The sequence below is a fragment of the Podarcis liolepis genome (genome assembly GCF_965112155.1).
Source record: "Podarcis liolepis genome assembly, chromosome: 4".
Classification (NCBI taxonomy): domain Eukaryota; kingdom Metazoa; phylum Chordata; class Lepidosauria; order Squamata; family Lacertidae; genus Podarcis; species Podarcis liolepis.
Genome location: NC_139558.1, coordinates 28,606,606 through 28,620,260, shown reverse-complemented (window position 1 = coordinate 28,620,260; position 13,655 = coordinate 28,606,606). Strand labels below are relative to the sequence as shown.

At 40.6% G+C, this 13,655-nt stretch overlaps 1 protein-coding gene and 1 long non-coding RNA gene across 9 annotated transcripts in view; one reads left to right on the top strand and one right to left on the bottom strand.

Moving 5' to 3' along the window:
* Positions 1–381: 381 nt before the first annotated feature.
* LOC310706219 lies at positions 382–13,323 on the bottom strand. Its single transcript, XR_014525765.1, has 2 exons — positions 12,688–13,323; positions 382–660 (listed from the first exon to the last, which is right to left on the bottom strand). It is a non-coding gene; the product is annotated as an uncharacterized lncRNA (long non-coding RNA).
* Positions 3,245–13,655, top strand: part of ADPRHL1 (ADP-ribosylhydrolase like 1) — a 37,202-nt gene continuing 26,791 nt past the window's right edge. For 2 of the 8 annotated variants that reach the window (XM_083501432.1, XM_083501437.1), the window contains exons 1-2: positions 3,255–3,780; positions 8,303–8,467. In XM_083501432.1, the coding sequence (XP_083357558.1) occupies positions 3,564–3,780; positions 8,303–8,467 (382 nt within the window). In that variant the 5' untranslated portion in view covers positions 3,255–3,563. Of the gene's footprint in view, positions 3,781–8,302; positions 8,468–12,274; positions 12,629–13,655 lie in introns of those variants that run through there. The other 6 variants (XR_014525725.1, XR_014525726.1, XM_083501431.1 and 3 more) reach the window with 5 other exon arrangements.

Genomic DNA, 13,655 nt, shown 5'->3' with positions numbered 1-13,655 from the left:
AATTTATGGAAAGGCCAAGCTGAACCATTTTTTAAAAAGCTTGATTTCCTCATTCCACACTGACCTTATGGGAATTTGTTTGTACTTGATCAATATCGAGGCAACCAAGTATCTGTATTGTGGCTGTTAATATTTTGAATGTAGAGGAAACATTCAAGAATCATTTGATATTTCATGATTGCCTATTGAATTTTCTAAGTATATTATGTATACGATCTGGCTCAAGACCATTTTAAGTTCCTCTGATATTAGTGGAAGCAAGGCATACACATGCTTAATTCTCCCACTGAAATCAAAGTCACTTAAAAAGTGCTTAAGTTCATTTGATTATGTCGTTATATATGCAGCAGTCTGATACTGAGTGATTTCCAAATCATGGCCAAGAACTCAAGGTGTATTGATTGTCAACTCGTAGATTAAGGACGGAGAAATGCACTGCGCCTTGACCTAAAGTGGGTTCCACAAATGGTACCAGCATCATTTTATATTTTTTAAACAATATAGATGCAAAGGAAGACAGGACTGTTGTGCCTCCTATGTAGAAGGAGTGATTTCAGCAGACATCTCTTTCTTAGCCTGCACGATTTCCCTTCTTGAATTTCCTCTTCTGTATGACAGTTGAAGTTGCAGGAGCCCATCTCTTCATTGTAACTTGTTATCCTAGAAAGAATCAGAGGAAGGTGAACGTTTGCAATAAATAAAGTAAATAAATTAAATTGGGTCCCATGTTGCATCTAATAAGGTTGAAAGCATGTAAAGTGGTGGATTTCACAAGCCTTCCTTTTGAGTTACAAAAGAGCCAATAGAGGGTAATGTCAAGCTATATAGTACAAGGTGACCAATTTCACTTTTAGACTAGGTTAACATCATCAGCTGTGTTCTGCTAAGGTGAAACTTCAGTAAGAAAAATAGAAACCACAAACAGTAATGAACTGAATCTTTCATTTCACCACTAGATGCCAGTATAACAGCTTTTAGATATCTCTTACTTTTCTAGCCAGGTGGTTAGGCTAGGAACTGTGAAAAAGCCAGATACAGTATTCTCAAAAGGTCATTCAACTACCTTAATGCATTTGCCCAGAAATGTATCTGGACATTAAATGTCTTCAGATAGGGTCTACAGCAGGCCTTCCTAATCTGTGGCTCTCTAGATGTTCCTGGACTAGAATTCTCATCATCCTTGAGTCTTGGCTGTGCTGCCTGAGGCTGATAGCTGTTAAGAGTCCATATGGAGTGCCACAGATTAGCTGTCTGTGATCTACAGCAAAAAAAGACCCTAACAGGTTGCACTAGCTTTGAAACTGTCCTTGCAAGATCAGTGGGATAGAAATGCTTTGTCTTTAAATGTTAAACCCTTGCTTTTTTCTAATAACCAGTTACATTTGTCTATCGCTTCTTAATCTAAGTGTTAAACAGTTAAAATGTGATATTGGATACAGACATGTATTGCAGGTTAAACATGAAAATCTTAGCAGCATGTTGATCGTTTGTATTAGAATTTAACTTGCAGCTTAATGTATTTGAGCATGCAGATGGTTATCACAACCCTTACGTTTTCCTGTTCTTATATTTTGAGGCTATATGTCCTTAATACAGTTTAGTATGATGGGCAATATTTGCAAAATTTAACATATCCCTGATACATTGAGAATTCTGGAACTTCATGGGGATCCCAGAGTTGATCGAGGGGCAAGATTTTAATTAATGGTGGCCAAATTCCTAAATATACGCTGCATAATTTTCTGCAACATCTAGTGTTTGATTAACCTTAAAACTGCAATGAAGAGAATGATGATTGATAGCACTGTCTCCATTCATCAGAGCCAACAAAATACTTGTGCACCAAAAATGATAATTAACAAGTCATAAAATGGGGAATGGATTTATACATTAAAGGCAATAAGCACAAAACACAATATAACAATATTATTTTCAAATCACAGCAAACTTTTGAATTGAGTTATAATTTCCAGTACATGTAACAGGAAATAAGCTGGAATGAAAAAGGCTTGCTCAAGAACAAACAATTACTCCGAACCCAGGTGTTCAAAGCAAATCCAACTGATTTATTAGTAGTGTCAGTTAGACTCTCTAGTATGTGCATGACAGTTGTGCAACTGAGTAACAGCAATCTTGATGGCAAAAGAGATATTACTACCTGATGAAATAAGTTCATTTAATTAGTAATCCCAAAATTTGGTTTGAGTGCTAAATTCTCTGCAGAAAATGTATGAATGAAGATTACTGTAATCTCTGAAAATATGTTTTGGGACAATCTTACACAAATGTAACCCATGCTTTGTTAAAACTGCCAGGTTTTTTTCTTCTAACCCTATGCACTTCAGGGAATTAAAACAGGAAGTGGTCAGTTGCCATAACTAATTCATATTTTTAAATATGGATCTTCCAAAATACCGATGGATCATCATCTTGCTCGGCTTGTAAAGCTGTTTTTGTATTACTATATTAGGAAATAATTTTATATTCTCAGAGGTGGAATGAAGAGAATATTAAAAGATGGCCTTTCCTTTTAGCAATGAGTAGCACCTTTTTGTTAGCTTGTGAGTTGCCTTACAGAACTACCCCTTTCCTTCACAGGCCTGTGAAATTTTGTGTCACATTTTATTTAAATCAAGTTGTTCAAAGTTTACACTTCTGTATTTTCCCACAGTGGATAAAATGTAAAAGTATTTTCCTACCTACATGCTCAAGTTTGAATCCTGCCAGAGATTTTTTTTTTAATGAGAGAGAACCTTGAATTATGCTGGAAATAGAAACCAAAGCTAAGCATCCTTTGGGGAACGCCTAGTTGCCCCAGAATAACCTAACTATGTGTATACATAATGTGATTCTCACGCAGGAGCACTAGGAAGGAAACACTGTTCAACTACTTCTGTATGGCCCAGTGTTGTTTCACTGCAATAAAACATTTATGAGTGTGCTGCAGGGCAGCAAACAAACTTAAAGCCAGCTCAGTTCATTGATGAATTGGCTTCCCATTTTCTACTTTTTATTGCTAGCTTCCTTCTCACCTTTATGGTCTTCTTCCTCTGCTGTCTTTAATCACTGTTCTTGTTTTGTGTTTTTCTCAGTTCCCCCCCAAAAGTAACTGAATACAGTACTACAAAAGTCAAAGAAAAATATGCTCATTTGCACAGCTGTAAAAATAAACCTCCTGATTACAGCATGTGTTTTTCTAGGTGTAGAGTTACTTGAACTGGATAGCCAAAATATTTCTTGGCTTGCTTTGTCCAGGATTGTTAGGAGGGTTTTTGATTTTTGCTACTTGCATGGACTAGTGCATTGCACACTTTGGGAGCTTGCAGCTTAAAAATAAGTCAGAAAATTCTTGGACTAACAATTTCTATCCCTTCATTGGATGTCAGACAAGTGGTGGCATCTGCAAAGCCAGAAAAGGAAAGGCTTGCCTTATACAGACAGCTCTGTGCAATGACACAATGGCTCCGATATAAAGTGTTGCTTGACCTGAGCTTGGAAGGCAAAGGAACAAAGAAACAAGAAGTGACAGTTTTTGAGAACCGAAGAAGCACTGAAGTCCCCTTATGATGGATAAATTTAAGGCTGCTCTGTTGCTGGCAGGGGTAGGAGACGCTCTGGGCTATCGAAATTTCACACGGGAAAATAATGCATTAGGTGCAAAGATTCAAGGGGAACTGAAAGAAATTGGAGGACTCGAGAACCTGGTCCTGTCATCTGACAAATGGCCAATCAGTGATAATACTCTTATGCACATGGCTACAGCTGAGGCTCTCGTCACAGGTAGGAAAAACTTCAGGTTGTATGCAAGCTGGGAGGGGAAGGCTAAACCTGGAGAACAGCATTAAATTATTGTGTTCTGTTACCTAAGCAGCGAGTTTGTGCAGAAATTCATGCTACCTTCAGTTATCAATGCATATGATGTCTTGGTTTTGCCATTTAACTAGCATGGTTGCTGAAAATGTAAATGGTACAAGGAGTCTTCCCTTCAAATACCACCTCAAGTGTGAGCTTGCTAGGTGGCCAACTATTTCTCATCTTTCTATTTCAATATGGAGAAGAGAATACTGGTCTACCTTATTACTGAGAATAATTGAGTCTCAATGTTCTCACTCTCTCTCTCTCTCTATATATATATATGAATGAGAATGAATATGATTTCCATTCACAGTAAGAAGGTTACATAGTCTCTTCATTGGTTGTATAAAATTTATTAGAACACATTTTTCTTTCACTGGATGCATTGACATAAACTTGCCTTGAATGAAACATGGATGGGGAAAAGAAAACCTTAAGCTATTTTCCTTTATCAGAGTTGCCTGTTCCTGACTGGTATATAGACAGCTGCCCATCATAGTAAGTATCCACCCCCCTTTGCATAAAAAGCATCCAATATTGTCAAGTTATTGAATGCAACGGTATCTTACAACCCAATTTATGTATTGTTTTTATGATACTTTCAAGATAACTGCTGAACAAAACATCTGTATCTTCACTGAAGACAAATGCTCTCCAAATGTGTTGCACTTCTCAATGTGTTTTCTAGAATCGGGAAAGTCAATGAAATTTCTCTGACATTCCACTCTTATCTGACTGCTGCTGAGATGCTCTAAATTTAGCCACCAGAGGCCTGTTGAAGAGAATCTGGGATATTTCGTGTCTAGCTACTGGTTAGCCAATGATGTGAGCAGGAGCTAATACCCTAAAGATAATGGCAAGATGTCAACCTATCATGGAAAAGGATGACTAACATACTTCTGAATATAGTCAGTGATTAAATGCATGTCACATGTTTCCTGCTTCTTGACCTCTGTATGAGCATAAATGTTATCTGCAAGGCTTATCAAGCTGCTTTGCAACCATTTTTAGCTGTACAAAAGCAAGCTACATACATATCCCTCTGCCTATAGCGTATACAGCAGGGGAGCTGCTGTTTCAAAATCTCGTTTTTGAACTTCTGTCCGAATTCCATCAATTGCAATTGCAAGCACCAGTTGTTATAATACATGTGTGTTTTAGACATAGGAACATGATAAAATCAGTTTTTAGCCATTTAAGACAATACATGCTTTCCCATTTTGAAAAGCGAAATGCACCTTAACTTGCTCATCATGGGTTGAGATAGTACAAGCCTCTTTTACACGTGTTCGATATGTGCATGACTGTCTGGAAGTGACCCAAAAACATCACAAAAAGGGGCGGGGCGGGGGAAGAACAGGGTTTTTGCAGGCTTTTCCAATGGTGTTTCAAATATACACAATTTAACGTAAACACCTACCCCCCATAGCTGTCAACTTTTCCCTTTTCTTGCGAGGAATAAGGGAATTTCCCTTAAAGAAAGGAAAACGTTGACAGCTACACCCCCCCCCCCCCGTAAATGGGGGTTGCCTGTATCACCATTTGTGTCTACTGGACTGAGCATTGAATGAAAGATAATTTGAAATCTAATAATGGCATTTGGTTTTATCTTAAGTGTAAGGCACCTATCTAAACCCTATCTTCCTTTGTCCTTTGGTGATCTCTAAATTGATTTACCATAACTTATCTTTTAGGGTTGTTGAAACCAGAACATAAAAATGTCAGGCTGGGTTGTAGAGTGGCTGTTTCTGCAGCTTCGCAGTCCTAATGTTTTCTAGAGCAGGTAACATCACTTTTCAGTTGCCTCCCTCCTTAAAGCAGCTATACAATATTATTTCCCTCCATACCCTTACCATTTTCCAAATGTGAAAAATCAATAGTGTCTAGACCATAAAGTTGAATATATAGCTGCCATTGATCAAAACAATTGTGCTATCTCTTGGCCAGGATAGTATTATGGCTTTGTGGTGGGGGTAAGGTAAAAAAGTAAGATGGTTGCAGAGACCCTCCTAACCCCTGGATCCCACAAGTGTTATAATATAAGCCAAGCTAGCTTCCTGGTGAGGTGATTGCCTGGGTGATGGGCCATTAAAGGAAACAAAGGAAAGAGGTGTATGTGAGATGGGAAATGGATGGTTAGTTAGAAGGAAAAGCAGAGTTGAGATGTGACCTAGAAGGAAAACAGCAAGCTGGGGAGAGAGTCAGATCAATGTTTGATTTCTGTTTGAATTCAAGGCTGCAGCTATGGGAGAAACAAAACCCTCTAGGGTTGCTAATGCTGCAAACCCATCCATTGTAGGCTCAGGTTGTATGTACATATAAACCCTATAAAGAAACCACAGTCTGCACTGTGCCTCATTCCAAAAGGAAACAAACCCTGGGTTAGCGCCTGGAGCACCTGGAATCTCGCGTCACTGAGAGATTGTGGTGGCGCGCAACAATATTTAGACATGTGATCATCTGTTTCTCCAACGTCAAGGTATATGGACCACTGGCATTCATGGCAGAGTGGCCCAGGACCTATGATGCTATCAGAGCCATTGACCAGGTGGTGTGCATCAGGTGTTTCTGTATTCATACTGCAGGATTCAGTGTGACCTAAATCAACAAGTGCAGTGGGCAGAAGGGCTGTAGTGAGATGGGCTGCCTTGAAATTACAAATATAACAAGTTGCAGGAGGCCAAACAGGTCTGCATATTCCCCCATCAGTGTACAATACTCTGCTGTGCTGACATAAATCAATCTCTCCCAGCCAGAGTTCCTTTCAACCTGCAATATGGGACAATGGGCTACATTTGCTATGGAATTTGCATGGGGGGGGGGAGGTAAAGTTCTTTCTCAACATTACTACTTTTGGGTAGGGGTGGGAAAGGGGTGGGTGATGCCCAGTGCCAGCTACATTAATTTTTATTTATTTATTAATTGTTTTCTATATGTATCTCTCAGTTCTGTTTGTTGGAATGTTAAAAAATGGCTTTGCAGGGCGCTTCCAGACTGGTGCTATTTTGGAGTGGGTTTTAAGCACATATGGACTAAGTCAGGTTGCAGCTTTATAGCTGATGGAGAGGTCTTGTGCAACAAACCCACTAATAAGGAAACTGATGGGGAATTGCACTGGAACACACAGGACAGCACTTGTTTGGTGAAAGGTCAAGGTTTAGGTTGTTTAACACCCCTAGAAACACATCAGAATGAAAGCTCATTAAATAACCAATGTCGTCGTTATCTAGTCTCCCTGGAAATACACCAGGATAAATATATAAAACTGCATCCCTGTTTTAGCCACTCCATTTTCTACAAATTTTGTTGGATACAGAGATCCCCAAAGTGCCCCTGTTCATATACAGAGTTTTTTCCACCATGGAATCCAGTTTATGGAGTAAGAACCCCAAAGAGTTACAGTTGACCCCTCATTGCCTTGCAGTAAAAGCGTTTCAAAACTAAGGCATGCCTTTCCATAGAAAGTAATGCAAAATGGATTAATCTGTTCCAGACTTTTAAAAACAACCCCTAAAACAGCAATTTAACATGAATTTTACTATCTAACGAGACCATTGATCCATAAAATGAAAGCAATGAACAATGTACTGCAGTCGCACAATCAATCAGTAGCTGAACTGGGTTCCATGCAGTCACAAAAACAAAACAAAAAAGAGCTGCAAAAACAGAACCGCAAAATAAATAGCAAAAGCAGACAGACCTCAACATAACACTCAAAACGGAAGTGTGGCATTCAAAACGGAAGCATAACACTCAAAACAGAGAATGTTCGGCTTCCGAAAAAAAGTTCACAAACCAGAACACTTTGTTCCGGGTTTGCAGTGTTTAGGTTCCAAGTTGTTTGAGTACCAAGGCGTTTGAGAACCATGATACCACTGTATATTATTTCAACTGTTTTAAAGGTTAATTTTCCTCTGATTATAATTTTTGCTCTTCTGCTTTTGCTAAATTTTATGGTATTGTGTTTGATGGTATTGTATTAACTACCCCTGCTTTATATTGTTATATTGTTGTGTAAGCCACACAGAGTGGGCATTTTGCCTAGAAAGGTAGGATGTAAATATATATGCCCCAGCTCCAGCTTTTCTCTCACCTGACACCTCTAAGTAAACATGCACTATACATTATTTAACCTCCTAATTGTGTTTATGATGAGCAGCCACCCCCCCCCCCAGCTGGAACTCACTACATCTCAGTTCCGGCACTTCTCAGGTGTCATTGTCATTATAAGAGAACAAGGGAGGTGTTCGTGGTGAGTTCCAGCACCTCATTTTTCTAGAAAAATAGCACTGACGACAGAGTAGTTCAATGGTGTTAAGGTGTCACTGATCCATCTTTAGCAACCTTGGCAAATAAAAAAGCAGCAGGAGGAGTGATTTCCTTTTCTTCTTTTGAACATTCCCTGCTGCTTCACCTGACTATGTAACACTTTTCTTCCTCTGAACAGATTACTGGTGTTTAGAGGACCTATATCGGGAACTTGTAAAACGTTATGTGGATGCTATTGACAAACTTCCTGGGAGACGGTCAGATCCTGCTACAATCGAAGGCTGCTCCCAACTGAAGCCAGACAACTATCTCCTGGCTTGGCACACACCATTTAATGAGAAAGGTAAGGTGGTGGTTTTTCTGAGTTGAAACTTATCCTACATCATTGTACATTAAAGTAACCTACAGTGGATTGGTAAGGAATAATAAAGCCAGGGCCAGCTCAATATATTTTGCTGCATGAGGCAAAGGACAAGGTGGCAGCCCCCCTCACCAAATGCATACACAGAAGCCAATCTGACTGGTAGAATCATAGAATTGTAAAGTTGGAAGGGACCCCAAGGGTCATCTAGTCCAACCCCCTGCAATGCTGGAATCCCAGATAAAGCATCTATGACAGATGGCCACCCAACCTCTGCTTAAAAATCCTACTCCAGTACAGTGGTACCTCGGGTTAAGTACTTAATTTGTTCCGGAGGTCCGTTCTTTACCTGAAACTGTTCTTAACCTGAAGCACCACTTTAGCTAATAGGGCCTCCCACTGCCACCACGCTGCCGGAGCACGATTTCTGTTCTCATCCTGAAGCAAAGTTCTTAACCAGAGGTACTATTTCTGGGTTAGCGGAGTCTGTAACCTGAAGCGTATGTAACCTGAAGCATATGTAACCCGAGGTACCACTGTACTACACTTGAGGGCAGCAGGCTAGGGGTGCCACTGAATTCAGTGGGTTTACTTCTAAGTGTAGGATTGCACTGTTAGGCTGCGAGTTCATGGACACTATCCTGATAGGGAGCCCCATTGCACAAAGGAGGGCTTACTTCTGAGTAAACATGAATTTGATTGCATTATTTTTGCAGTCTGAAGAGTTTCCCATTTTGATGCTATCTCAGCACTAACTGATTTAAATCAGTGTTCATTACGTAGTTTTTTTACATAGCACCAAAGAAGTACTGTTGGTTCTGGAGGCAACCACAGCTTCTTACATAGAAAGCTGCCTTATACTTAAGTCGCATTATAGGTCCATCTGGCTCAGTGTTATCTACAGTTTATGAACAGTGACTCTCCTGGATTTAAGACAGGATTGTCTCCCATCCCTTCCTGCAGATGCTGGGGACTGAACCTGGAACCTTCTGCATTACAAAATAGATATTCTACGATCCTCCCCCTACATTCTCATTTAATCTACTTCTGACTATAATGCCTCACTCAGTAATGAAGTATATAATTATTTTGATTCTTTATATGCTTTATAAGTTGCCTATAGTTACACGTGTTGATGCGTAAGGGCAGGTTTCTTCCTTGTATGGGCACTATGACCATGTGGGGAAAGACTGTACTCATTGTATAGTTTTCCAGCAATTCCATATTTGCCTGGGATGCGAAAGGCAAGCTGCCAGGAATTCCTTTTGTAGGGCACTGCGTCCTTTTGTAAGTTATCTCTGTCCAGTTTAAATGTCTATTTAAAGAGTCTTTGTTCTTGGCACAATGCCTTCTGGTCCAGATTTTTTTGTTCTGGGATTTGCGTTTCTTTTCAGGAATACAATCTGTCGTGGATCCTTTTAAGGGTCTGCACTAACCTGGACATTTTGTCCATGTAAAGCAGGTGTCAGCAAACTTTTCCAGCAGGGGGCTGGTTCACTGTCCCTCGGACCTTGTGAGGGGCCAGACTATATTGGGGGGGGAATGAACGAATTCCTATGCCCCACAAATAACCCAGAGATGGATTTTAAATAAAAGCACACATTCTACTCATGTAAAAACACCAGGCAGGCCTCACAAATAACCCAGAGATGCATTTTAAATAAAAGGACACATTCTACTCTTGTAAAAACATGCTGGATTCCTGGACCATCTGCAGGCCGGATTGAGAAGGTGATTGGGCCGCATCCTGCCCCCGGGCCTTAGTCTGCCTGCCCATGATGTAAAGTAATCTATTTAAACCAAATTGCCTGGGGAGCAAAACAAGGTATATGTGATGACTCTCAGAGTATGGGCCGAGACGCAACTTCACTGTGGTAGTTATTGTATTATTTAGGCTTCAAATGCAAGTACTGTTTTTGGGGGTACAGGGGGTGGGTGGGTGTGGGGGGATTCCCTGGTCCTGAATGGGGTAACTGTGCCCTTGAAGGACCAGGTGCGCAGCCTGGGAGTCATTTTGGACTCACAGCTGTCCATGGAGGCGCAGGTTAATTCTGTGTCCAGGGCAGCTGTCTACCAGCTCCACCTGGTACGCAGGCTAAGACCCTACCGCCTGCGGACTGTCTCGCCAGAGTGGTGCATGCTCTAGTTATCTCCCGCTTGGACTACTGCAATGCACTCTACGTGGGGCTACCATTGCAGGTGACCCGGAAACTGCAATTAATCCAGAATGCGGCAGCTAGACTGGTGACTGGGAGCGGCTGCTGGGACCATATAACACCGGTTCTGAGAGATCTGCATTGGCTCCCAGTACGTTTCCGAGCACAATTCAAAGTGTTGGTGCTGACCTTTAAAGCCCTAAACGACCTCGGTCCTGTATACCTGAAGGAGCGTCTCCACCCCCATCATTCAGCCCGGACACTGAGATCCAGCACCGAGGGCCTTCTGGCGGTTCCCTCATTGCGAGAAGTGAGGTTTCAGGGAACCAGACAGAGGGCCTTCTCGGTAGTGGCACCCACCCTGTGGAACGCCCTCCCTTCAGATGTGAAGGAAATAAGCAGCTATCCTATCTTTAAAACACATCTTAAGGCAGCCATGTTCAGGGAAGTTTTTAATATTTAACACTGTACTGTTTTTAACACTTGATTGGGAGCCGCCCAGAGTGGCTGGGGAGACTCAGCCAGATGGGCGGGGTATAAATAAATTATTATTATTATTATTATTAGCATTCTGCAGAGATATCACTTTCCAGCCTTTAGTACTAACCATTTAGAAGAGGCATTGTACGTCTTCTTCACTGGCTGCACATGGCCTCACAAGGAAAGTGCAGATTCCAGGCCCAGCACTGTGTTGATGTGACACTATATCACTGGAATATAGAACCACTCAACACCAGCATCATATATTGATGCAACATCATGGCATAAACATTGTAATGCAATACGATGATTATTTTTGTCTCTCTGCAATCAACCTCGTTTGACAGTGCTGATGCCTCTCTCCCCACTATGTCCTTCTCATGGCAATTGCTGGAAGAGAAAAGAAAAATACTTGGCAGTTTTAGCTCACTTTTCCCCCTCTGGCCCCGTTCCATGAATGAATAGTAGTGTGGTAGTGAAGCAGTTACAAGCACACTGCTCTCATTCATGCATAGATTGAATAGAAACCTCAGAAAGTGTTTTGAGAAGGTATGTGTATCTCTCAAAGCAAAATCACAATAGCTGATTGAGATTCCATGTAGGATCTTTGGTATATAACATGATATATAACAACTAATAATATATATAACAACTAATAATATATAATAATATATATAACAACTAAACCCATATAAGCCAGACTTTAGGAATGGTGCCGCAAAGGTGGCTGTCTTCTGAATTGCTTCCTTAAATGATGTATGTGAAGACATGTGAAGTGAGAAATGGCTATATTCATAGCCACTAGAAGGCTAGCAGACATTTGGTTGGTAATTTCTGTTTCTATAAAGCATGGACTACGGGAGACTTGGGTTTAGAGGCTTTGTCCCTTAAAAAGTTAGCCTCTGCCCCCCACTCTCTTTCCAGCTTCATGTCATACTACCACATATATAAATGGGTGGGGGCAACCAATTCAACAGCCAGATGCCTTTTGTGTAGCCCCAGGCTTAAATACGATACGATATGATAATAAAACAAAACAAGCTAAAAATATAGAAAAGACTATTGTTAAAATGTAATTAAAGGTTACATTGGCTAGGGGATATTATCACAACAACAACAACAACAACAACAACAACAACAACAACCACCACCTTTTTACCTAGTCCCTGCCTATCCCTTGTGAGGTGACAACAGACTATGAGGCTCTAACAGCTTAATCTTATTCATAGCTTAACATGCACCAAGCCATTCAGTCGGGTGTGAAGCATTAAACTAATAAGCAAATACCAGGACTAAGTTCCACTACTAGGGCTGAAGCACGTTCCTGTGCCTGACAAGCTGGACACAGCACAGTTGGCATCCCAAACTCCTAAAAACGGCTGGCAGCCACGGTTTCTATGGAGAAAAAGGCCTCATAGGCCTAGTGCTGAATTTTGAAAAGGGTCAGGGTTTCAGGTTATCCTGCAACCTTATTCTCCGGCCTGGAAACCTTGTCTCTGTATCTCTGGTATGGAAATGAACTCTGCTGCTTGTTTTCTTTATGTATAACAATGAGTGGCTATTTACTCCAGTATGAACTTAGGTTGATGACACTTGAGTTGTCATCAGAGGCCTTGCTTCAGACGCCTGCCCTTTTGAGATACTGTGAGTGGTGATGGGAGACAGTCAGGGCCTCTTCTGTCATGGTCCTGGGTCTTTGGAAAATCCTCCTCAAAGAGGGCTGCTTGGCACTGACAGTGCTTTCCTATAGACAGCTAATTATTTTATTGTTATTGATTCTTACCACTGTTTTCAATACTGCTGTTACATTTTTTTAAAATGTTTTGCTTATCTTGCAACTTTATATGATGGAAGCTATATTGTGTTAAGAGGCGGCCTACATGAGTATTTGGATTTTGGGGGATTTTTGTATGGTGTTGCTTATTGTTGATGCTTTATATTGTTGTTGTTTAATCTGCTGTTTATTAATTGATGTTTTTTGATTGGGGACTCAGCTATATGGCTGCAAATGTAATGTTTTAAGTGCATTATACAAATGTGACACTAGATGGCTCTAGTGAGCTAATGGCAAATTCCACATACTGTATATTTTTAAACTTTTTTTTAAGCACTTTCACAGCATTTTTAAGATATATGTGTGTAGATTCAGCCTGGCTTTTATGTCTTTATTATTGTTTTAACTTATATTTCCACATTCCTGCCCTTTAAACACCTCCAAGGTGGCTTGCAAAAGGTCATCTAACAATATCAAGATAAAACTCACTTCAATTAATGTAGTAATAATAATGATAATAATAATAATAGTCCGGGTAGCAATACAGCTGGATAATGGAGGGATGTGATTGCCTTCCCTGCTGCGGCCTAAGCAATGGACGTTGGTGCTTGGGGAAAGGGAACTCGCTGCTAGGAGCTCTTTCTAGGCTTGGTGTAAAAGTTGTTGCTTTCCTTCTCTCTGAGATCCCAAATCAGCAACCTCCAGCTTTTAGGATTTTTAGGATTCTTTCAAAATATTGTAAGTTACTTCAATGGAATAT